At 40.5% G+C, this 26,830-nt stretch overlaps 1 protein-coding gene across 1 annotated transcript in view; it reads left to right on the forward strand.

Moving 5' to 3' along the window:
• Positions 1-26,830, forward strand: part of LOC124788221 (intraflagellar transport protein 172 homolog) — a 339,228-nt gene that overhangs the window by 148,935 nt on the left and 163,463 nt on the right. The window contains exon 15 of the mRNA XM_047255402.1: positions 14,476-14,656. Coding sequence (XP_047111358.1) covers positions 14,476-14,656 — 181 coding nt within the window. The remainder of the gene's footprint in view (positions 1-14,475; positions 14,657-26,830) is intronic.

Here is a 26,830-nt window from a genome sequence, read left to right on the forward strand (position 1 = left end):
CTTACTTTGCTAGTGTATGAACTTAAGTAATACTCACTCCATTAAAATTTAAAGCACAGGATAGCACATTTATTTCATATCCATAGTGTATTGCAGCTGATCAGTTTGCTCACATTGCAATCCCTTTCCACTTGATTGGATGCTGAAACCACAGGTAGTCTCTCTCGACCTACCACTAAAGTGCATTAAGTAATTATGGCCGAGCGTAATGTTAAATTCCTTAAACCTGTAGGACATCATGAGCTGCTCTGTTGCATCTACCATAAAGGTACCTATGGTTGCATTCACGCCTCCAACTCATAACCTCAATACATGTAGGTGTGTCCTGTCACACACTACACCAAATAACGGCCAGCTCCAACCTTATAAATATTTCAAGGACGTGTCCTTCACGTCTCAACCACAAACACTGTTCAATTCTATTACACTGCCATTCCTTGCTACACAAGGTGAGTTCATTCTTACAACTTATCTGCATATTTTTCATAACACTAAGCAATCTCTTTTACTATTAATTAGTTAGCTCTACAGCATACACTAGATCTCATTGCCACTTCAGATCCTGCTTGTAAATGAACTTGTATATCTTCTTTAAATATTATTGTGGGACCATTTCCAATAAAACAACACTTTGTACTTACAATATTACCAGGGTTCTATACATACTTGTTACTCAAATACATTTGTATCTTAATTACGTCACTTCTCTATTGTTTATGTCACTGTTAGGTTTGTCACATTAGGTATTTTCTTCACTAATCGGTGGATATAATGGTTACAGAACTCATGGCTTGATAGCCATGACGGAAAATTTTAGTATTTGAGAGTAAGAGCTGAAATTTTGGTGGATAGGAAAGATGAAGAATGAGTGAGACCTGAAAAGGAAAGAAGATCTCACACAGCTGGGATTGCACAGCTGCCACACTGTTCATAGGTTACAGAACAACTTCCTCCCTACAGAATTCATTAGCTTAATGCTGGTTTGATAGTCATACCGGAAGATTTTAGTATTTGAGAGTAAGAGCCGAAATTTTGGTGGATAGCAAAGATGAAGAATGAATGAGACCTGAAAAGGAAAGAAGATCTCACACAGCTGGTACTGCACAGCTGCCACACTGTGTAGAGGTTACAGAACAACCTCCTCCCTACAGAAGAAAACTGGCTTCTTTCAAAGTCAACAACACTCTGATATTTTGACCAGAAATCTATGCCAATTAAAACCTCAATACTGAGATTATTTACAATTAAGCATGGATGATCAATTAAATTACCATTAATGTTAAAGGGCAGCAAAGCTTCTTGTTTTACCGTTTTTGACACCTAGCCAGTAGCACCAATTATTCTTAGTCCTGATACCCTCATTACGGTAAGCTTGTCTTTACTAGGTAATGCATCAAAGAAGGACTGAGATATCGCACTCACCTCACTTCCACTGTCTAAGAGACAACGTACATAGATACCCAACATATTCACTATTATTATAGGGTGGCTTATTCTAGGTTGTACAAGTGGTTCCTCAAACTCATCCAATAGTTCCTTTTGGATTTGTCTCCAACTAAAGTGATCAACATCTGTCTTCATTACATTTAGGTCAAAGTGTGTAGGGGTTTCCTGAATTACATTTTCAGCTGCCTCTTCCAGTCGGTCTATTAATTTTAAATCGAAACACCGCATGACGTCATTACATTTAGTTTGCTGAACATGATCCGAATTACTGTAGTCTGAGTGATTCTGCGCCTCCAGACCGGGCATAACACTAGTTACAGCTAAACCACTTTCACTATTATCGTCGGGTTCCTTCTCAAGTGACAACTGGTCACAGCTACTGGGTTCATCAACCCCCAACAGGCTATCCTCTACATTCTCACTTACCTCCTGTCGTAAATCTATTAGTACAGTATCAACATCCTGCACAGGCACTTTAGATAACACATCATCCTCATCGTAAATATAATCATGAATTTCTTCTGCTTCTTCACCTGACAATTCAGTATTTTGTAGCTCTTCCCTACCGTTACACTGCTGCGCCTTCTCTTTCTCTTCCCACTTAGAAAGTGTCTCTAACACGGTATCTATCAAATACTGTGAGTGGTTTAATATTTCTGCAGTATCATTGGATGCTACCGACCCATCACCCGAATCCTCAGTTTGAGTATTCTGATCTGTCATACTAATTACTGTAATTACTGGCTTAGGAAAAGCAACCGCCTGGTGAGCGCCAGTATCTTCATAGACAGGAACTAGTTTTCCAGCCTCTGCATACTACTGTTACCTTTATTTGCATTATAGTTTACTGGCACAGCATTGCTTTCAACACTGTTGTTTACTTGCACATTTTTGTTAGGAACAAAATTACTATCATTCGGATGCCATTGTTGGTTCTGGTAATTATTTCTCCAATTCCTACCTTTCTTAGGATGGCAAACACCTACTGTTCTGATGTTTACATTGCCATTCTGCTCGTTCTTAAAATTACTACTAGTGTTATTAGCATTTCTGTTATTACGTGCTTGCTCCTCATTGGCAGCCACACGCTCTACACGTTCCAAATATTCAATGAAACGATCCAGATTGTCTCTAGGGGCAGATACAATTCTAGTTTGTCAATACCATGGCAGTTTGGCTTCAAGACCTAGTATTATCATTTCAGGTTTTAGCTTTTCGGCCAAATGTGACAAACGTGAGATCCTTGACCTGGCAAACTCATTAATATATTCCTTGCCTGCATTGAAGCATTTTCCACTCCATAATTCTCTCAACACTTCATTTTGCTTATTGCTAGACCAATACTCATTAATGAAAGCTGTTTTAAATTCTGCTAATATTTTACACTTCAACAAAACATCAGCTGACCAACGCATGGCGTCACCCACTAAATGGCTTCTAATAAATGAGATTTTCTCTCGTTCAGACCAAGTTGGTGGAATCACATCTTCAAAATCATTCCAGAAATTTAGCGGGTGGATATTTTTATCTGGATCGAACCGCAAGAACTGCCGACATCCGATAAATGCGGCGTTTGCAGCTACAACTTGTTGTATACTACCATTACCAGAAGTTACTGAAGCTACTTTTCTCTCAATGTTAACAATGTTAGTATTAATATTTTCTACTCTCATTTCAACATTATCTACTCTTTGCACAATATGAGTAGTATCAGTTTTGATTGCATCTACATCTGCTTGACATATGTTTACTTTTATATTAACATCTTTAAACCTATCTGAGCACAGTTCAGATTCCGCCTTGATCTTTTCTGTTAACTTGTGCTCCATCTTCGCATCTTCCATTTGGAAGTCTTTGCGAACCTCAGCAACTTCGGATTTTACTGTTTTATACATTTCAGAAAATTGTTGAGCAACCTTTTTCTTAATATCCTCATGATTGTAATCAATTTTATAATTCAAACTGCCCAGATCCTCTTTCAGGTTATTGCAACCAGCCTTGAAGGTACTGTCCATTACCTCCAATCATTTATTAAAATTAGTTTGGCTGGCCACAATCTCATACTTTAATTCAGCATTACTGCTTTTGACCTCAGTTATTTCAGACTTTAATTCAGCTGTCATTTTAGCATTACCGGTAGCTATTGCTTGTAATATAACATTTAAATCAATAGCCCCAGTATCTTTGGGTTGCTCACTAGCTGGTTTTTTATCACACTCAGGTGACAAAAAACTAGCTCCAATACCAGAATCATCAAAACGAAATGAAACATCTGATTGGTCAGTCATATCTAACTTATCCTTTTTAAACTCTACCACCTCTGATGACTGTTTCGTTTTTAACTCATCAGATAAACTATCATCCAATAAATTAACAATTTCTGATTTCTGCTTTACTACAGGGGTCTCTGTTATTGAATCATTGCCCCTGTTCACACTACTGTCAGGAGACAATACTTCATATTTCACTTTAACATTACTATTTTCATGCATATTTACACTTGAACCATTGTCTGGATTTACAGTTCCCTCAACAGACATAGGTTCTGATTTAAGTTTAACCTCAGTTTCTTCTGGCGGTTCCATCGCCGACAGTCTTTTAGTGCAGGTTAGTAAAAATTTTAACAGCTTTTCACTTAACTGAGTTCCTTCTGCACAATGTATGACGTTGCCGGCGCGGCGTATCAGGATTACTGATGCGACGCGACGCGTTGAACTGCAGACGGCATTTCGATGGCTGTTGTGTGTTTGCGTGGCCCGCAACTGCAGGCGCGACTCCGGTTGCTCCGGCGGACGACTGCGGTGAGGCAAAACTGGCTTCTCGCAATGCCTTCAGCGCCGCTAGACTCAGTGCAGCTCCGTCAATCCAGATGCGTTGTTAATCCAATTGCGTCGTCCACATGCACATGTAACACTATCACTGTTCTATTACTCAGTTGCGCGTTGCATTTCACTCCCGAATCCGAATATTTAAAAATCACTTTCACTTTTACTCAGTTTCTTTCCCGGCCGATTGGCACCATATGTGGGGCGGCGGGTGGAATAATTGTTAATGTTCCTATTATTTATTTAATGCTGTTGTTTGCCGTTCTCAACACTGGCTCTCTAACTACAATATTGGCAACCAGAAAGTGATTAGCAAAACGTGAAGCCTGTAATTAGAATTCCTAGTGCCCACTTCATCTGAGAAATACATTTATAGCTACAGCTTATAGCTCTGAGGAATTAGGAGATTGTCTGGGACTCATAATCAAAAACCATTCTCTCTAAAATGTTCACTATATTCTGAAAGTCACAGACCAAAAAGAAACCACACAATCCAACTACCAGTGCAGGTCACAGTCTAATGCGCTGATGCAACTATAAATGTTCAAATTAAATGTTTAAGTGAATGCTCGCCATAATTTGATGATAATGGTCATCAAACTCCACGCTAATAATGGTAGAACGTCTGTCCTGCGGCGGTATTTGAAAATACGACATACGCAAACTAAAGATAGATCATTAACGTCATCCCAAAATTAACACTTCACTCGAAAACGATTTCATGATTACGCGTATCCCGAGTAACTTATTATGGCATCCGAGGCTGTTTATATCAACGATACCGACGCGATGCGACTCCCGGCACAGATGGTGCGCTAATTAGCGTCTGGAGAGAACTGGGGCCTTTTTTTGTCTCGCGCAGCGTTCTTACATATAAGGCCGCAGTGCGGACGAATAAGGGAACGCCTGATCAAATCTGCTCTCTCGACTGGCCGCTGGGCTAGTAATGCACCACTTTAAGTTATCGAATAAATCATTGCTTCCTTTGCTGATGGCCAATGAAGCTCTCCATTTAAATGTGCAATCAGCACACAGGTAAGTAATCATAATAAAAGTCTGACATGGCTAAGTCAAATATTTTGGGCGAGATAATTAATTTAATTACACTACACGCAGTAGACGAGCTCTGAACTTGCCCTTTGGAGATACGCTATCGCAACAGTTTTATAGTTATTCAGTTGAAACTTCTCACATCTTTATGATTGTAGCGGATCTCCCTTCTACTTAAATTTAAACATCCTAGCTTTATTTATTCGCCTATTTAATCTATCTTGCTTCCTTAATTTCTAAGACAAAAACTAGAAAATTATGAATTTCAACTAAAATTTTAATTTGTGAGATCCAGAATACTGTTTCTACTAAATTATTACGCAAAAGGAATCTAAATATAAATTTTAAAGTTTCCAGCTCTTTTCTGTTGCGCCAATGATTTTTACAGAAAAACATCCAAATTTCGAAAATGGTTAAAGTTATTGAACTGATATCCAACACATATTGATTTTGTATTACTCCTGACATGCTAGAAACGTTTCAGGTTATTTACTTCATTTTAAAGTATTGCGCAATATTTATGACGTCAGAGCTAGTTACAATGGACTAGGCTGGCACACAATGGAAAGACTGATGTGAATTTTATAAGGTGTGAGTATGCTGCTTCCCTACACTCTGAATCTCTGCAATATCTTTGTCAGACCCTACACTCCCTCTGCACCCATCTCCCTACTCTATGACTTCTACTCCTGTGACGGCTCCCACTGCAAGACTTGCTCTATGCACCCTCCTACCAACACCTTTATCAGCCCCGTAACAGGCAAAACATACACTATCAAAGGGAGAGCCACCTGTAAAGCTACACGTGTCATATGCCTGCTGATATGTAAACATTGTTCGGCCTTTTACACTGGCATGACTACCATCAGATTATAAGTTAGGATGAATGGGCATAGACAGAGTGTGTATACCAGTAACACACAATTTCCTGTTGCTGTACGACATGACAGTCATGACCTTGGTGCCTGTTTCGTAACATACTTCATCTGGATTCCTCCCCCCAAATATCAGTTTCTTAGTATCCCACAGTTGGGAACTAGTGCTACAACATTCCTTGGTTATCACCCACCTGGCATTCATCATTAATTTCTTTCGTCTCAGCATTTCTTCACAGTAACCACTCCTTTCTTCACTCCATGTTAGTTTCTACATCTTTCATTTTCTGACCCATCTTATGTTTCTCTGTCCCCGTCCCACCCCTTATTACATACAATGTGCATAGCTTTTCACTCATATTAACTCATTCATGATGTTTTAGCAGTAATCTGTGTCTTCCACATTACCTTGTTTTCCATCTTAAGTCTCAGGTTTTCAAATCTCATCTGGCGGAGTTCCCAACCATCAGTCTTTGCTTCTCATTCCATCTGGTAAGTCTCACTTAAACATGGGTTTTGGGTGAGTTTCCCGAACTCTGTTCCTTTTCCTAAATCTCTCCAGGCCTTTTCCTTCACCCCTGTTCCTTACCCTTCAACCCTTCTACCAGAAGGAGCCACTGGCTCTGAAAGCTTGCATACCTAAGATCTTTTCCATATGTGCGTTCTCCTGCCGTTGCTTGCTGAGTAGATTTTTTATCTATCCAATTACTTTATACTGTCAATAATCAATTATTTTCAATGTTACAAGGTAACAGTAAGACCTATTAATGACAAAACTACTGAAGATTTTAAAGAAAGCTTAAAAAATGTTGACTGAAGCGAATTTTTAAATAAGGCTGGTGCTAGCTTGAAACTGAATATATTCTGTAATGAGTTTGTGTCCATGCAAATAGACTTTTTGTGTTTGCCGCCGGATCATATTGTGTAAATCGCACAATATTTCATCGATGCAACTGCTCAAGATTTTCAGGTGGTGGTAGTTGCTACAAGGTGTGTCTGACGATAATCCCACTGTGGTGTCGAAATTTACGAGGTCCAGAGCAGGCAGTATGCATGCATGGGAAGATGCTAGCAGTTGGAGGAAAGCAGGTCTCCTAGCCGCAGAAAGGCCTTCTGCACATGTGCTGTGGGCAATGACTGTGCTGCCGAATGTTCCTGTGGCTAAAAGCTGAATTAAATCTCAGCAGCGTGTTGCGTTACGTCATGAATCAGAAGTTCTCGTTTTCCCTGTTTTGATTTAATGGCAGCCAGTGCTGGATTCCAGGATACTCTAATTGAATACCTGCATCCCTGTTGACAAGATTGTCCACTGTATGGATATGTATGGCCTCCTTAACAACACAGTCCCAGGAAGATTATGCTGGGGATATAATTCCAGTCTTTTCGTAAAACATATGATGCCCGTGTTGAAGCAATGCTCTGCTACCACTGATTTATCAGGTTGCCCCAGGCCTGTGTGACGATGATGTTTGACACAACGTTCTTGCACAGTTCTGCATGTCCGCCCAATATAAGATTTTGCACATTGACATGGTGTCTTGTACATGCTGTATTTCCTAAGATCAAGGTCATCTTTGACCAAACACAATTCCTCAGTTTTGCTGGTGGCTGAAAAACACACATGATGTCATGTCTTTTGAGGGTTCTTTCTGTTCATGAAGGTATGCTGCCAAAATAGGACAAGAACACCATTGCAGTGGATGCCTCTGCATCTTCATTTACATCCCAGCTTTGAATTTACTTAGAACAGAATGCTTGGCGAATCTGTCTGTCGGAATAGACATTCTGTCGGAATACCATTCTTAGGTGTTGTAGCTCACCAGGTAGACTGTCGGCATCTGAGACCACATGTGCTCTATGCACCAAAGGGCACAAGACACTAAGTCATTGCGCAGAGTGATGACAACTTGTGGCGTGCAAATAAAACTCCATATGAGCTGATTGGCAATATACACTATCTCCTAGTGTACCATCAGCTTTTCTTCTAAGTATGACATCCAGGAAACGCAAAGTGCCATCATTTACCACTTCCATTGTGAACTGTAAATTGGGATGGAGTGAGTTCAGGTGCTGGAGAAACACAGGTAATGTCTCTATTCTTTGGGGCCAGACCACAAACGTATCGTCTACATACCACCAGAAGCAGGATGGTTTGAGACTTGCCAACTGCAGTGCTTTTTCCTAAAAGTGTTCCATAAAATAGTTGGCTACCTTGGGAGACAGAGGACTTCCCATGGCGACACCATTCGCTTGTTCAAAATACTGGTCATTGAATAAGGAATAAGTTCAGGTAAGTACATGTTTAAGCAATGCCACAATGTCTTTCTCAAACTGGCTGCTGATAAGGTATACAATATCAAAGCTAACCAAAAGATCCAACGGTTGTAGCTTAAGTGTCTTCAGACATCCTATGAAGTCCCCTGAATCCCAAATATGATGATCACACTTGCCTATAGGAGATCACAACAGTGTAATAAAATGTTTGGCCAAAAAATATGTAGGAGTTCCAATGTTGCTCACCAATGGGCAAAGAAGAGACCCATCCTTATGTATCTTGGATGGACCGAAAGTATTGAGGTAACTGCAGCCTGTTGGTGTAGGCTCTTAATCACGTTAGAAGAAATATAACTCTTCTTGAGAAGATCTAATGTTTTTCTCTGATCTTGCCAGTCAGATCCTCTCTTATCTTGTGACAGGCAGGATCATCAAGCAGTGCCTCCATTTTGTTGTTGTATTCAACTTGTGAAAGAAGGATGGTGGTGTTCCCATTGTCGGCAAGTAGAATGACGAAATCTTTGTCCATTCTCAAGTCTTGCAGAGCCTTCCTTGCTGCTGAGCTGATGTTAAACTTTCTTGGTGGGCCATTGTTAAAATTTAGCAGGTGTCGCTCCTAATCTCTACTGCAATGTCACTGGGAAGTTTCAAAATTGCCTGTTCTATGCCAGCTATGACATCTCAGATTGGAGGTGTCTGTTGTGTGGGTGCATAGTTCAAACCTTTCTTGAGCATTACAACAGCTGTCTCATCCAGGATTCTCTCTGTGAGATTAAACACAATGTGTCGACCTGGTGTATTCCCTTCTTGTGACTGGGCCTCGAGATGAGTATACTTTGACATTTGGCGAACCTTGGCTTGTTGTTTTGACCAGTCAGCTAGCGCTCAGGTGGCACTATCTGTCTAATCCCAGAATACAGCTGAGAGTTTTGAAAAGAATTTCAGATGCAGTGACAGTAATTTCGTGGAGACCATGTGCAGTTCCTGTCTTATATAATGTACTCTCTCTCTCACTAGAGCTGCACTCACCTGCTGTTTAATTCTAACAGTGGCTGCTGAGCCAATATTATGTTTAAATTTAGCAAACATTGGGACAGTTTGTTTGTCATGGCATCTCAATAAAAACGCCATAGTGCACAGCAGCCTACCTCTCTTATTACACAACTTGTCAAACTCATGTATGTCATTGGCCATCTCCTCCCCATAGAGTCATAGAGTTACCAGATGTGACTTTTCAGGCTTTCCTGACAGATCTGTTGCAAATACACTTCTCAGGTTTGCCGCTGGATCATATTGTGTAAATTGCACAATATTTTATTGATGCAATTTCTCGACATCTTCAGGTGGTGGTAGTTGCTGCTGTCACTGCTGCAACGCACAACTGATGATAATCACACGGCAGCATCGAAATTTATCAGACCGGGAGCAATGCGATGCTTCTAATGCCCCCTACTAGGAGCCGCAGAAAGGCCTCCCGTGCATGCACTGTAGGCAACGACTGTGCTGCCAGACGCACCTGCAGTTAAAAGCTGAATTAAATAGTGGTGTAGTGACTGGTTGGAGTCTTATCTCAATTTGTTTGGTAGTATATCGATTGGAGTGCCATCTCAATTTTTTTGGTAGTATATCCAGAAACAGAACAAGATGAAGCAAAGAAGGTGGCGTACCTGCCCTGTGCTGGTTCTGTTTCTATCAGAATCAGTAGGATCCTCTGTAAACACAACATCAAGTGTGTTTTCTGTCCCTCCGGCAAGATCAGGGGACTGGTAGGAAATGTTAAAGATGACCTGGGGTTACGAAAACCAGGCATTTACAATATACCTTGTCAGTGTAGCATGTCCTATATTGGCCAGACGACAAGAAGCAGTGGATATCAGGTGCAACGAACCTCAAAGGCACACCTGATTAAGACAGGTGATGAAATCTGCCATTGCTGAACACTGTTTAGAACTAGATCATGCCATGAATTATGATGAAAGCAAAATTCTAGCACAGGCACCCAGATTTTGGGACAGTGTTATAAGGGAATCGATAGAGACAAAAGTGGCAATCTCATGAACTGCGACATGGGGTACCAGATAAGCAGAGCCTGGGATCGTGCTCTGGGATTATTAAAGGAGCAACAGGGACAGCTGCAGCTGTCACTCGGGCGTGTATCCACTTGCTAGCGAAAAGTAGAAACAAATCAAATGCCAGCATTTTGGGATAGTTCTATAAGGGAATCGATAGAGATAAAAGTAACTGACAGTCTCATGAACCGCGACATGGGGTACCAGCTAAACAGAGCCTGGGATCCTGCTCTGGAATTGTCGAAGGAGCAACAGGGACAGCTGCAGCACTCCATGAATAGAAGAGCTGAAGGCATGGATATAGAAAACGATCCCCAGACAGAGTGCAAGGCTCTCCAAAGATGGAACGTCCGGGAGCGAGTCCAGTGGGTGTGGACCGCAGAGGGAACATCCAGAACTGCGGTGGATCGAAAGTGGAATGGCGATGCTCCAGAAGATCGCAGTCAGTGGGAAAGGACCACACGATGAATGCCTGGCAACCCAGACAGAACTCCAAACGCACTAGGCCGAAGATGGAACACTCAGGAGCAGGTCTGGTGGGCACGGACCACAGAGGGAACGTCCAGAACCGCAGCGAGTGGGCAGAGACTGCAGAGGGAATGCCTGCAACTGCCAGTGGAGGGGGAAGTCCACAGACATAAATACTGGACCGGGTCCTCTCAAGGAGCAGTCTCTGGTCACACCTGACGAAGGTTACGAGCTATGTTACTGAAATATTCTGCAAGAACGATGCTGATATCCGGCAGAACACCCAACAATCCAAGTTGTCATCTTCATAATGCTTTCACACTTACTAAATGAATGTGATGAAACTTGTTGCTCTTTCTTTGATATTCTCTATCTCTTCTGTTAATCATAGCTGGTAAGGATTCCAGATGAGCACCACTGAAGAATTGTTCGAATGAGTGTTTGTAAGTCACTTCTTTTGCGAATGAGTTACAGTTCGAAAGGATTCTTCCGATGAATCTCAGTCTAACATCTACTTCTCCTACAATTAATTTTGTGAAGCAATTCCAGTTTTGCGTAACTTCTATCATATTACTGTTTCCAGTGATTGATCGTCAACAGTGTTATTGAACAGTGCATTTTGTTGCACTTGCTGCTATTTGCAACTTTCCCATATACAGCAGCAACATCCGAAGCAAACCTTGCAAAACTTCTAGTATTATCCATAAGACATTTATAAGTATTTTGATAATAATGGCCCAATAACACTCCTTTGGGGTATTCCTGAAGTTGCTTTTATATGTGAGAGTTTCACTCCATCAAGAACAATGTGTCAATTTCTTTCTGCTAGGAAGTTCTGAATACACTCAAAAACCTGGTCCAGTATGCATTAAGCTCATCTTTTTGTAACTAAGTGACAATGTGGATCTGTACTGAAGGTGTTTTGAAAGTCAAATAACACAAAATCAACCAGGGCACCATTATTTACTGTCCTCTGAATGTCAAGGACAGACAGGATGAACTCAGTTGTTCTCACAATTTATTACAAGCTGAAGAAATTCACTTTATACACATTTTTGTTTCTATTTGGTGGATTAAAGTAATAAAGAAATAACAGATATTTCATTCAGGGAATGCACTTGTACAAATACCTGGATGTATGACTCTGTAGCTTTATGAAATAGAATGCTCTCATAGGCATATTGCATATAAAGCAGATGATGGGCCTCAGTCCATTGGTAGAATAATGGGAAAATGTAATAACAATGCAAGGAATAGGATATGTCACCTACTGTAAAGATGACCCGTTGCTTTGCCGGCAGGCAAATTAATTCCTTCCCCAAATTTTTCTTTTGTTTCCTTTACTGCTTGCTCAAAATACAGATTGAATAACATTGGGGATAGGCTGCAACTGTGTCTCACTCCCTTCTCAACCACTGCTTCCCTTTCATGCCCCTCGACTCTTATAACCGCCATCTGGTTTCTCTACAAATTGTAAATAGCCTATTGTTCCCTGTATTTGACCCCTGCCACCTTCAGAATTTGAAAGCTTTTTCTAAGTCTACAAATGCTATAAATGTAGGTTTGCCTTCCTTAATCTGTCTTCTAAGATAAGTCACAGGGTCAGTATTGCCTCACGTGTTCCAACATTTCTAAGGAATCCAAACTGATCTTCCCCAGTGTCGGCCTCTACCAGTTTTTCCATTCATTTGTAAAGAATTAATGTTAGATGTGGCAGCTGTGACTTATTAAACTGATAGTTCGGTAATTTTCACACCTGTCAGCACCTGCTTTCTTTGGGACTGGAATTATTATATTCTTCTTGAAGTCTGAGGGTATTTCACCTGCCTCATACATCTTGCTCACCAAATGGTAGAGTTTTGTCAGGGCTGGCTCTCCCAAAACTATCAGTAGTTCTAATGGAATGTTGTCTACTCCCGGGTCCTTGTTCCGACTTAGATCTTTCAGTGCTCTGTCAAACTCGTCACGCAGTATCGTATCTCCCATTTCATCTTCATCTGCATCCTCTTCCATTTCCATAATATTGCCCTCCAGCACATTGCCCTTGTATAGACCCTCTATATACTCCTTCCACCTTTCTGCTTTCCCTGCTTTGCTTAGAACTGTGTTTCCATCTGAACTCTTGATATTCATACAAGTGGTTCTCTTTTCTCCAAAGGTCTGTTTAATTTTTCTGTAGGCAGTATCTATCTTACCCCTAGTGATATAGGCCTCTGTATCCTTACATTTGTCCTTTAGCCATTCCTGCTTAGCTGTTTCGCACTTCCTGTCAGTCTCAGCTTGAGATGTCTGTATTCCTTTTTGCATGCTTCATATACTGCGTTTTTATATTTTGTAGATATTATGTATTGCAAGAATAAGTCCCATCTGCACAGCTCAGAAATGCTGGTGGTCAAGGTAAGGTTCCAGCTGGCCCAGTTAGTGAAGCAGCCATTGAAATCGAGCATGTTATGTTCCGCAGCATGTTGTGCCACAGGGTGGTGTAGTCTGCTTTTGACCCCTGGCGGCCATCTTTGGTCCCTGCATGCTCTGCCAGACAGTGCTCTTCTCTCCCCCCACCCATACCATGCCATCCCTTCCCTTTCTCCAGCCCACTCCAGATTGCAGTTCACATGTCTGTCACATTCCAGTCGTAGCTGCGGGTTGTGGCATCTGAGTGTGCATGAGGTGTGTTTGTTTTCTTTGCTGATGAAGGCTTTGACTGATAGCTGCATGTATAACAGTCTTTTCATTGTGCCTGTCTGCAACTCAGTGAGTCATCTTTACAGTGAGTAGCAATCTCTCCTATTACTCATACTGTTGTTATTCCAACCTGGAGTTTCCATTGTTTGAGAAAATGTAATAAGTTTACAAAGGAAGAATACCTGCAGAACACCATGTTATCCGGCCTTGAATACTGCTTTTGTATGTAAGACCCAGACCAAATAGGACTATAAGGGAATATTGAGCATATGCAAATAGGGTGAAAATGAATGTTGATTACAGATTTGTTTGACGCATGGGAGAGTGAGCCTAAGATACTTGAAGACAGGTGCCGAATATCTTGTGAAAGCCTGATTACATAGTTTATCAAGAACCAGTTTTAAGTTAAGAAGCTGGTAATATACAGCTGCCTCTTACATATCATTCACGTAGTGATAGCAAAGAAAAGATTACACAAATTACTGTGTGCACAGAGGAATTTAAGCAGTTATTATTCTCGTGCCCCATGTGTGAATGGAGCTGGAAGAAACCATAATACGGAGTGCATGGAAAGTACCTCTGCAATGCACTTCACAGTGGTTTGCAGAGTATTTAAGTAGATATAGATTATTAAAAGTTAGTTAATTAGAAGACTTTTCATAATTGTTGTACTAGTTTGCAACCTGTAGATTTTACTTTTGAGATTTGTTTTAGTCATTAAGTATTTTTATGTGTTTCTGTTAGCTGTATTGTATGATAGTGTGTGCTGTACTGATTTTTTTACAGCTCTTGAACTAGCAGAAATGAAGGGTCATCCTAAGTCTGAAGAATTACGTAACAAGTATATGAAATGGTTATTGGAATCAAAACAGGAAGACAAAGCAGGAGAAATTAAAGAAAGAGAAGGAGACTATGAAACTGCACTTAACTTGTATTTGAAATCTAATATGCCAGCCAAAGCCTCCAGGTATTGAAATAAAATTTTAATTATCTTCATATTTACAGTTCAGTAAGCTATCTTATGTTGTATTTACGACACACTCCTCATTGTGGGGATGTTTTTGCAGTGTTTGAAACAGTAAAGCAGAAATAGTGAAATGGTGAAGATTTGTATTGGCTTCTGAGGTGCATTGAAAAAGCTCAGTTAGTAGGAGTACTGTTAAAGGAAGGTACAGAACCATATTGAATTTCCAACTCCATTATTGATTCATCTTCCATGTTCCATAGTTCTCATAATGAATGAAAACTTTCATGGATTCGTAATGGTTCCATTAATACATTAACAAAGAGAACCAGTTATTAGAAACTACATTAAGAATGAACCATAATTGAACTGCTATAAGCTATTTTTTTCTTATTCAAGCTGAGTTGACTACAACAGTAAACTTAGCAGAAATACCAGTTTGAAAAATACTGTTGCTTTCTCATTGCAGTGGAGCAGCACAATATCACTATGGAAACAAGAGTAGGTGGTGCAACTTTATTTGGCAAGGCCATGCCATAATCCAGCATCTAAGCCAGCCAAGGGCTGATATGAGTCAGTTGTGTGGTATAATCAGTTTGGCTTAGATACTCTTAACGTGGATCTTTTTTTCCCATAACAGAACCTTGTAAGGTGTAGACTCGACTTTGTTTTGGAATACGAACTTAAATTAGCTTGCACTCTTTCTGAGGCACGAAACTACCCATGCAGCCCAGAGTTGGCTTATTATGGAAGAGGATGTGGGGGCTGTCAGCTTTCTGGCACCAGCCACACTATACGCCATCTACCCATGGCCTGCTTGACTTTGTAATCAGTCACACCAGCAACTGGGCACATTGGCAGTGCTGGTGCCCAGTTGTAAAATTGCTTCATTTGCCAAGCATGCAACAGCTGCCCCCATTGGTGCACAACATTGCCACAGGTGTGGCAGAAAGGGACACTTGCAGGAGGTATGTTACATCAGTTCAATGCAGCTACATCCAACCTATGAAAGTGTACCAAGTGAGTGATATATCTGCAGAAGTGCTGAATCCTCATGATGCAACCCAACAAATGAACTTAGATGACATCTTCAACTTTTGTGGTCCTGTCCTCCTCAGTTGCGCGTAATGTGTAATGTGTAAGAACTTAGATGATTTCATAAGCAAACACCCTGCAAGTTTACTTTTGGATACTGGTTCTTGTGTGTTGTTAAACTAGTCTCCTTACTTTTGTTCATTGTTGCTGCAGTTGCAGGCAGCCAAGACAAATCTTTAGGCCTATAGCCCCATCATGTGTCCTTGCTATTAATGTTTACAGTTTTACTCACAACCAAGTCACTCATCCAGTAATTTTTCTGGTGGTAGCTGACCCAACATGGGCAATGTTTCTGGAATAGTCTCTTCACATGCTTTTTGAATTTACAATCCATGAAACAGCAAAATGACTAAAATACAACCTGTACATGTGTTCTTTAAGCTGCTGTGTGTGACAGATTTACTGTGCAATCTCTTAGCCAGTGGACTTGAACAAAAGTCGACTTTTCAGTTGCCATGCACATGGACACTGCACCTAATGCCTGTATGGTTTTCTAGCAACTTACAGGGTCTCCTTATTGAAGGCTGCATCAGAGCTCCTTAACAGCCTTTCTCACTGCACTCACTCAGTTGTGTTGCGTTGTGCCATCCACCAGTGCATGTCATCACTGAGGCCTTTTCCTTCCGGGTGGCCAGCCCCAGTTGGGCCTTGTGAATTCAGATGCCACTCAACCTGGTCCTGCAGGTCTATCATGCAGGTCTGTGATGTTTTCCATGGGCTCCACCCGCATAGTTTGGTCGTGCCACAAAAATCAATTTCATCTCCGTCATTCTGGTTAGCAGTCATCTGGTTCTCCGCTCCCGTAAACCCTCTGGTTGCAGGGTGACTCGTACAACTTCCAACAAAACTTGTTGTGCCCAGGCCTTCTGTAACAGCACCCACAGACAGCAATGTGATGCCACTCACAGTGGTGGATCCTCCGGACCACGCAACGCCTATGTTTTTCTCTGTTGATGGTCAGGAAAGGGTCAGTCATTATGGAAATTGCATAGCTGGCATAACATTACTGACAACTGCAGTGATGCCACTAGTCAGACGATAGTTGTCATCAGGAACACCCTCTGACAAGACCACATCAGAATCTTGCATATAAAGCAGCTAAATGCTGGTCTGATTCACTTCTGATAAGATTTAAGATCTGTGGATCATGTGACCAGTTTGGCTTAGGTACTACTATTTTGACCTCTATTTGTCATAAGTGGAATTTTAATACAGAATAGACTGGACTTTGCTGTGTAATATGGGCTTAAGTTGGTTTGCATTGTTTCCAAGGAGCATGCTGTATATATCTCTTGTAAATTTACTGGGTTGAGTCGTTAGCTATATTAAGGAGTGGCTGCTTGTCTTGCGTTGATAGCTGTTAACAGGAATTGTCAATTCTATAGCCTAGAGAAACAGTCTCAAGAAGAAATGTCTGATGTGGAATGTTCATAATTTTCTGTTTTATTGGTTCCCAATTTTTTTCTCTGTCCCATGGGTGCTTATTGATGACATTTCCACCAAAATACAAAATCTATGTGATGCAATAGACAAAAATATGATGTGTAAAAAACAAAGATGATGTGACTTACCAAACGAAAGCGCTGGCAGGTCGATAGACACACAAACATACACACAAAATTCAAGCTTTCGCAACCAACGGTTGCTTCATCAGGAAAGAGGGAAGGAGAGGGAAAGACGAAAGGATGTGGGTTTTAAGGGAGAGGGTAAGGCGTCATTCCAATCCCGGGAGCGGAAAGACTTACCTTAGGGGGAAAAAAGGACAGGTATACACTCGCGCACACACCCACACACACACACACACACATATCCATCCGCACATATATATATATATATATATATATATATAAAAAAACAAAGATGATGTGACTTACCGAACGAAAGTGCTGGCAGGTCGATAGACACACAAACAAACACAAACATACACACAAAATTCAAGCTTTCGCAACCAACGGTTGCTTCATCAGGAAAGAGGGAAGGAGAGGGAAAGACGAAAGGATGTGGGTTTTAAGGGAGAGGGTAAGGCATCATTCCAATCCCGGGAGTGGAAAGACTTACCTTAGGGGGAAAAAAGGACAGGTATACACTCGCACGCACACACACATATCCATCCGCACATATATATGTATATCTAAAAACAAAGATGGTTTGACTTACCAAACGAAAGCGCTGGCAGGTCGATAGACACACAAACAAACACACACACAAAATTCAAGCTTTCGCAACCAACGGTTGCTTCATCAGGAAAGAGGGAAGGAGAGGGAAAGACGAAAGGATGTGGGTTTTAAGGGAGAGGGAGAGGCTAAGGAGTCATTCCAATCCTGGGAGCGGAAAGACTTACCTTAGGGGGAAAAAAGGACGGGTATACACTCGCACACACACACACACACACACACACGCGCACACACACACACACACACACATATACATCCACACATATAGGTATATGTGTGGATGGATATGTGTGTGTGTGCGAGTGTACACCCGTCCTTTTTTCCCCCTAAGGTAAGTCTTTCCGCTCCTGGGATTGGAATGACTCATTACCCTCTCCCTTAAAACCCACATCCTTTCGCCTTTCCCTCTCCTTCCCTCTTTCCCGACGAAGCAACCATTGGTTGCGAAAGCTTGAATTTTGTGTGTGTGTTTGTGTTTGTTTGTGTGTCTATCGACCTGCCAGCACTTTCGTTTGCTAAGAAGATGCCTATGTGAATTACAATTGAACTGAAATTGGTTTTCATTATGACAGTAAACATTAAGGATGAAATGTTCTTAAAATCGAGTGTACGAATTTGAAGATCTTTGAAGAGGCCTCATATTTGATTATTTGCTTTACACAATACTTGTACTGCTTTCTTTTGCTTCACTTTAGATGCACTGCTCTGGAAGAAATTTTTGTAAGACAAAAAGCAGTGAAAAAAAGGGTGATAAACCGGCTCTGTTGTCTACAGCAGAATACAATGAGATATATTTCTAATGGCAAAATTCACTCAGTTACTTAATTTTCAGAAACTTGTGGTGTGAGCATAATATATACTGTGGTGGCCCACATGCAGTCACATTTGATAATGAGACTTGGTGGTGTATCAGCTAGAAATGGCATTTTGATGTTACCCTTGTTGAGCCTCCTGATAAAGAATGGAAACTTCAGAAGGCTGTTAGGGCTGACCACTAAACTAGGCTGTGGCAGTCACACTTCAGGAGTTTAGTCAGTGACCATGGACAATGAGCTTTTCCAATGTAAGAATACTGCTTCTCTTTGCAAAAAAAAATCATTCAGTGTGCTGTAGATGTCACCAAGAATTAGAACACTCAGGAATGAGGACTGGATTAAGATACAGATAAACAACAAGCCAACAAATCATAAAAAAGATCATCTGTACACACGGCATTAACAATATACTTCCACTATACTACTTAATAATATTTGACCTGACACCAGGTAACATGACCTAGTAATTTTACGGAAAGCACATACTTAAGGAAAAATCTGCTTATCTCACTCATATTAAATAATTGCTTTTTATCTTCAGTTAGTTGTTTCCTACATCTTGATTTTATGGTGATATTATTCAAAGAAAATAGTTACCTAAATCTGTAACAACAGGAGTCTGTTTGCAATAGACTATTATTTCTCATGGAGCTTTACTGTGGTTTCTGTTACTTGGCATATAGCTGAATAGTGTGTTTTACTCTATGAAAGTTAAGTGATTGATCGATGAGAGTGGTTGCATGGTAGACAGAAATACATAATCCCTCTTACGCAGGGATGTGAGGTATAGCTGGAAAGACTGTTGTGTCCTGTCATGGAAACCAAAGTGGTGCCATCCTCACTGGCAGTAATGGGTCCATATTGATGGCAAAAGCTATTTCCATTGCCATAGTTGTTGGAGGTAACAGAATAGACTGTTATCTTCTAGAAGAAATATCTGATGTGGGATCTTTATAATTTTCTGTTAAGTTTATATAGGTTCCCAAATTTTTACTTTATATCTGATGGGTGCTTATTGATGATTTGTCCACCCGCAGTGTGTTTTATCAAGGAGGAGTTTGAAACATTGAACTCTAGATGCCATGGAGACAGGTTCTGTCATCTCCAAATGAGGGGACCAGAATAATGTTGGTTGTGGACAACTAGCAGCCAGTGGTGAGTCTGACAAGAAATCCTGTGAATGTTTTCAGAATGGAATAATTGCTCTGTCACATAATAAATCAATCATTTGGTGCAGGCTGCTTTCTGGACAGGCTGAAGTATGCAGAAGTTTGATCTATCCATAAAAATGGCAGACAAGAGTGATATCTTAATGTTGTTGTTGTTACCACTCCCTGTAAGCTTGGAATCTGCATAAGGATTCTAGAGCTGAAATGTTGAACCAGATTGTGAAAAGTTACATATAAAATGCCCTAGTAGTACAACTCATGTCCAAGGATTGTGACCTTTGCTGTTGTCATGTAGTTATGACTGTCCTCAAGATTGTGACATAACTTTTATAGTTGGTCAGCTCTATGGTTGAAGAGTCTGTATCTTTGGTATGAAGAGATAGAAGATCCCCCATTGTCTGTGTTATTTTATGAAGGTAATACACCATACCTACAAGAGGGATGTCATTAACGGCAGAACAGATTTTTTTCAGAAGTACAATATTATGATCCATACACTTAAATCGTGCAAGATCGTAGCATGTTGTAACAACTTAGCTTTTGTTATATAACTCTGCTGGGACTTGATTTATGAGATCATACAGGGAAAATACTTCATGAAAGTCAGTCTGTGAATCAGTTGACTCTGCTTTGAAATAAATAGTCAGTAATCCATTGTAGTCTTCATTCTCTAAAATATTTGAACAATTTGAACAGAGTGAAACACATCTGCAGTTAAAAGTGATTTGCTTATTCCAATTTTTATAGATGAGTCACTATTGCGTATTTAGGTTTGTCAGGAAATATGTCTCAACAAACTGACTATTCACAGGCAGACTGCAATGTTAGTCCTATCTAGTCACTTTAATACTCTGCCAGACACACCGTCATAGGCAGATCACATACTACTTTTAAGCAGCATGATTAATTCAGTCATTCATTTTGCTCTGTGTATCCTACAATGAAGGAGAATCTTCAGGAATGTGGACTGAGCTAAGTTATACATTAATTAATGTAGAGTAACTGTTAGAACCTACATTGATAATTAACCAGCTTTAATCTACTATAGCTAGTATTTAAACCAAGTTTGAAATAGTGAAATCAACACAAATACTGGTACTTTAAATACAAGCTGCTGCATCATTAGTTATGACAGTTAGTTGCAGTTTGCCTCCTACTTGTAGTTTAATATCTGCATGACAAAACTGATATTTAACCGACAGTTACATTTTTGTCATCTCCTTAAGGTGCCATATTATTTAAATAATGCTGTCACTGTTATAAACAGTACCTGTTGCATTACATGTTATGCATTTATATTTGATGTTCCAAAAGCATGTTTAAAATTCATTCATTCAAATTTGTTACTGCTGTGAAGAAGTAATCATTTAAGTTGGTAGTCTTTGGTTTCAATGTGTTATCATTTCTTCTACAGCTGTTATTCTTGTTTATTAGTGCTCCAAATTGTTTTCACTGTATTCTTGGAGTATTTGTGTATAGCACATGTGTTATGCTGTTTTGAAAACAGATTGATGGATTTTGCAATACGTTGGTGGTGATGTTTTATCTCTTGACTACAGCTTTTCTTCTGCTTTAGAAAGTTTTTTCTCAGTCTTACACAAGATACTTTAATATCACATGTTATCTATCATTTACATCTACCTTTCTTTTAATATTACTTTTGTTTGTTTTTAATGGAAAACAGTAGTTAAAATGCCAAAAGAATAGTTTTTTGTGAAAACTATATGTTTTGTATGTTTTTTGGCCATAACATGATTTCTGCCCTGCTTGAATTCATGCTTTTAAAAGTTCACCTACATAATATTCTCCTTGCACCATCCAGACTAACATGTCTCTGGTCAGTAGCATCTTTGTGAGACTGTGCATGTCCTCAGCCTATTTCTTCACCACATGATTCACATTCTTGTAATTACCCCTGCTGAAAATCTTATGCTGTGTAGTCCATACCACTATTCATTGCAGCCCATCACTTGTAAGAGTTGTTTCATCACTGGGAAGTTAGCTAGTTGTTGACACTTGGCACAACAGATGTGTAACCTTTTTCTCAGTTTCTATGTCAGCTTGATGCTGACTGAACTGTAAGTGAGAATGAATGGAATACAGTCTTTAACGGTCAAATGTAAGACCGTGCTGCATAGGACACTCTCTCAGACAACTGCTCTAACCTTGGTCATTACATTATGATGTAGATTTATTTATTTAGTTTGTCTCTTCCTCCAGCACTATTAACTGAGAACAAGGAAAGTAGGATCCTGTTTCTACACAAGTGCTTCATTCGTACCATTCACATGGATAAAATTGGGCTAATTTTCTGTGGATCATTTTTCAGTCTCCTGCTTCTACCCATTTCTGCCATTTCTTTCCCAATCCCTATTATTATTTTCTCTTTATGACATCATATTATATTTCGTGTTTTCTAATGTTGCTTTTTCATTTTCTTCGACATATGCTTGTTGTTTCCTTTTTCCTTGTTTATTCCTCCTTTTAGCCCAACATAGACTGTCTTTGAAAGTGCCAATAGTCCTCTCAGCCACATCCATTTTCTTAGCTCTTCAAATTTAATCTCTTACTAAAATTTCAAATCTGATTTGCCATATTTTCTGGGATGTTGGGTGTATATTGACTGGCTTTCCCACTGTTTTTGTAAAAAACCTCAAATGATGTAGTAAAAATACAAAGATTTTTGAACAGTTCCCAACACAATATTGTACTGAACATGTTTGTGCCATGAGTGGCAAATGTGCAGTTTGTCATAGGTTGGTTTACAGTTTAGTATTTGTGTGTGGAATTTGTGTATTGTAGTTCCATTGGACTGATGGCAGTGTGACAAAGTAAGAGTTTCCTAGTGAGGTTGTTCTATGAATTTGTAGATTGTGTTTAAAAGACAGGAATATTGCAGGACAAAAGCTGAAGATTTGTGCCCTACAGGTAGAGTCTGAGACTGCAAAAATTGAGATAGAGCAGATGGGGGGGGGGGGGGGGGGGGGGGGGGAGAAAGTGGGATGTGGGAAAATGTAACAAGAGATGGAAAATGGGGAATAGCTTGTGTAGTTTTGTTACTATGGAGCTAAAGGACAGATACAGCATTCTGCCTGTTGAAAGAGAGGAGCCTCATTAGCTGTAGAAGAAACTAGGGTGCAGCAGATCATCAATAAGAATTTACTAGAGAGGGATGACACTAAGATGAGTAGAGAAAGAAAGATCTTGCTGCTAGGTAAGTTTTACGGGGGAGGCCAACATGTTGTTGTTGTTGTGGTCTTCAGTCCTGAGACTGGTTTGATGCAGCTCTCCATGCTACTCTATCCTGTGCAAGCTTTTTCATCTCCCAGTACCTACTGCAACCTACATCCTTCTGAATCTGCTTAGTGTATTCATATCTTGGTCTCCCCCTACGATTTTTACCCTCCACGCTGCCCTCCAACACTAAATTGGTGATCCCTTGATGCCTCAGAACATGTCCTACCAACCGATCCCTTCTTCTGGTCAATTTGTGCCACAAACTTCTCTTCTCCCCAATCCTATTCAATACTTCCTCATTAGTTATGTGATCTACCCATCTAATCTTCAGCATTCTTCTGTAGCACCACATTTCGAAAGCTTCTATTCTCTTCTTGTCCAAACTATTTATCGTCCATGTTTCACTTCCATACATGGCTACACTCCATACGAATACCTCCAGAAATGACTTCCTGACACTTAAATCTATACTCGATGTTAACAAATTTCTCTTCTTCAGAAACGCTTTCCTTGCCATTGCCAGCCTACATTTTATATCCTCTCTACTTCGACCATCATCAGTTATTTTACTCCCCAAATAGCAAAACTCCTTTACTATTTTAAGTGCCTCATTTCCTAATCTAATTCCCTCAGCATCACCTGACTTAATTAGACTACATTCCATTATCCTTGTTTTGCTTTTGTTGATGTTCATCTTATATCCTCCTTTCAAGACACTGTCCATTCCATTCAACTGCTCTTCCAAGTCCTTTTCTGTCTCTGACAGAATTACAATGTCATCGGCGAACCTCAAAGTTTTTATTTCTTCTCCATGAATTTTAATACCTACTCCGAATTTTTCTTTTGTTTCCTTTACTGCTTGCTCAATATACAGATTGAACAACATCGGGGAGAGGCTACAACCCTGTCTTACTCCCTTCCCAACCACTGCTTCCCTTTCATGTCCCTCGACTCTTATAACTGCCATCTGGTTTCTGTACAAATTATAAATAGCCTTTCGCTCCCTGTATTTTACCCCTGCCACCTTTAGAATTTGAAAGAGAGTATTCCAATAAACATTGTCAAAAGCTTTCTCTAAGTCTACAAATGCTAGAAACGTAGGTTTGCCTTTCCTTAATCTTTCTTCTAAGATAAGTCGTAAGGTCAGTATTGCCTCACGCGTTCCAGTGTTTCTACGGAATCCAAACTGATCTTCCCCGAGGTTGGCTTCTACTAGTTTTTCCATTCGTCTGTAAAGAATTCGTGTTAGTATTTTGCAGCTGTGACTTATTAAGCTGATAGTTCGGTAATTTTCACATCTGTCAACACCTGCTTTCCTTGGGATTGGAATTATTATATTCTTCTTGAAGTCTGAGGGTATTTCACCTGCCTCATACATCTTGCCCACTAAATGGTAGAGTTTTGTCAGGGCTGGCTCTCCCAAAACTATCAGTAGTTCTAATGGAATGTTGTCTACTCCCGGGTCCTTGTTCCGACTTAGATCTTTCAGTGCTCTGTCAAACTCGTCACGCAGTATCGTATCTCCCATTTCATCTTCATTTACATCCTCTTCCATTTCCATAATATTGTCCTCAAGTACATCGCCCTTGTATAGACCCTCTATATACTCCTTCCACCTTTCTGCTTTCCCTTCTTTGCTTAAAACTGGGTTTCCATCTGAGCTCTTGATATTCATACAAGTCGTTCTCTTATCTCCAAAGGTCTCTTTCATTTTCCTGTAGGCTGTATCTATCTTACCCCTAGTGAGATAGGCCTCTACATCCTTACATTTGCCCTCTAGCCATCCCTGCTTAGCCATTTTGCACTTCCTGTCGATCTCATTTTTGAGACGTTTGTATTCCTTTTTGCCTGTTTCACTTACTGCATTTTTATATTTTCTCCTTTCATCAATTAAATTCAGTATTTCTTCTGTTACCCAAGGATTTCTTCTAGCCCTCGTCTTTTTACCTACTTGATCCTCTGCTGCCTTCACTACTTCATCCCTCAAAGCTACCCATTCTTCTTCTACTGTATTTATTTCCCCCATTCCTGTCAATTGCTCCCTTATGCTCTCCCTGAATCTCTGTACAACCTCTGGTTCTTTTAGTTTATCCAGGTCCCATCTCCTTAAATTCCCACCTTTTTGCAGTTTCTTCAGTTTTAATCTACAGGTCATAACCAATAGATTGTGGTCAGAGTCCACATCTGCCCCTGGAAATGTCTTACAATTTAAAACTTGGTTCCTAAATCTCTGTCTTACCATTATATAATCTATCTGATACCTTTTAGTATCTCCAGGGTTCTTCCATGTATACAACCTTCTTTCATGATTCTTAAACCAAGTGTTAGTTATGATTATGTTGTGCTCTGTGCAAAATTCTACCAGGCGGCTTCCTCTTTCATTTCTGTCCCCCAATCCATATTCACCTACTATGTTTCCTTCTCTCCCTTTTCCTACACTCAAATTCCAGTCACCCATGACTATTAAATTTTCGTCTCCCTTCACAATCTGAATAATTTCATCATACATTCCTTCAATTTCTTCGTCATCTGCAGAGCTAGTTGGCATATAAACTTGTACTACTGTAGTAGGTGTGGGCTTCGTATCTATCTTGGCCACAATAATGCATTCACTATCAAGGTACCATGTGACAAGTATTTTAAAACCTAATGTTACAATACCAGAGAAGGAAAGTTGCCACTCACCATATTGTGGAGATGCTGAGTCACGTTAGTGACAGGAACAGTGGAGAGTCGGTCAAGGAAATGGTTGGTATCTTTTATATAGAAGGATAGGTTCTGGCTAATAGATTGAAAGTGTTGGGAACGGTAACCGGCCACAATGGGGCGTCCTGGGTGGTTGGGTTTATGGACTTTAGGGAGCATGTAGAAGGTGAGAGTGCGGGGAGTGGTAGGGGTAAGAAGAGAGATGGACTCTGGGGAGAGGTTCTGGGATGGGCCTAAGTAGTAGTGACTGGAGATCCTTCTGGATTACTGGAATGGTTTGTAGGTGGAAGTATCTGACAGCTGACGGAGTCATTCTGCCATGTAATCCTCGCGGATCAAAACAACACTGGTGGAGCCAATGTCTGCAGGTAGGATTATAACGTTGGGATCAGTTTTTAGATGGTGGACTGTGATTCTTTCTGCAGATGTAAGGTTAGTTTGCATATCGAGGGATTCGGGGAATGATGGTGAGGCAAGGTTCGAGGTTAAGAAATTCTGGAAAGTTAACAGGGGGTGGTTTGGAGGCAGTGGGGGTGGATCACAGTTGGAGGGAGGAATGAACTGAGTTAGGCAAGGTTCAATATTGGTCTTTGGTTGAGTCTGAATGGTCAGGTTGGTGGCGAAAAAGTGTTTCCACTGTAGGGACCCGGAGAAGGAGAGAAGGTCTTTAACTAGTCCTACATTGTTGAATTTGGGAGTGGGGCAAAAAGTGAGGCCTTTGGAAAGGACTGATATTTCTGTGGGGCTAAGGTTTCTAGAGGAAAGTTTCATAATGGTCTTGTGGGTCTGTTTAGGTGTTGGGATCTGTGTGGTGGTGGGAGGGAGTTTTGGAGGGTGGGGTGAGTGTAGTAGGTCAGCAAGATAGGGTTTGTCAGCAGTGAGTGGGCATGGGGGAGGTTTGGACGTTGTTGTAGAAGTGGTGGACAGTGGTACTCCAAAGTGGGAGTAGGGTGAGCAGGATGGAGAGCTTTTTGAGGTCGC

This window comes from Schistocerca piceifrons, chromosome 3 (genome assembly GCF_021461385.2).
Source record: "Schistocerca piceifrons isolate TAMUIC-IGC-003096 chromosome 3, iqSchPice1.1, whole genome shotgun sequence".
Lineage (NCBI taxonomy): Eukaryota > Metazoa > Arthropoda > Insecta > Orthoptera > Acrididae > Schistocerca > Schistocerca piceifrons.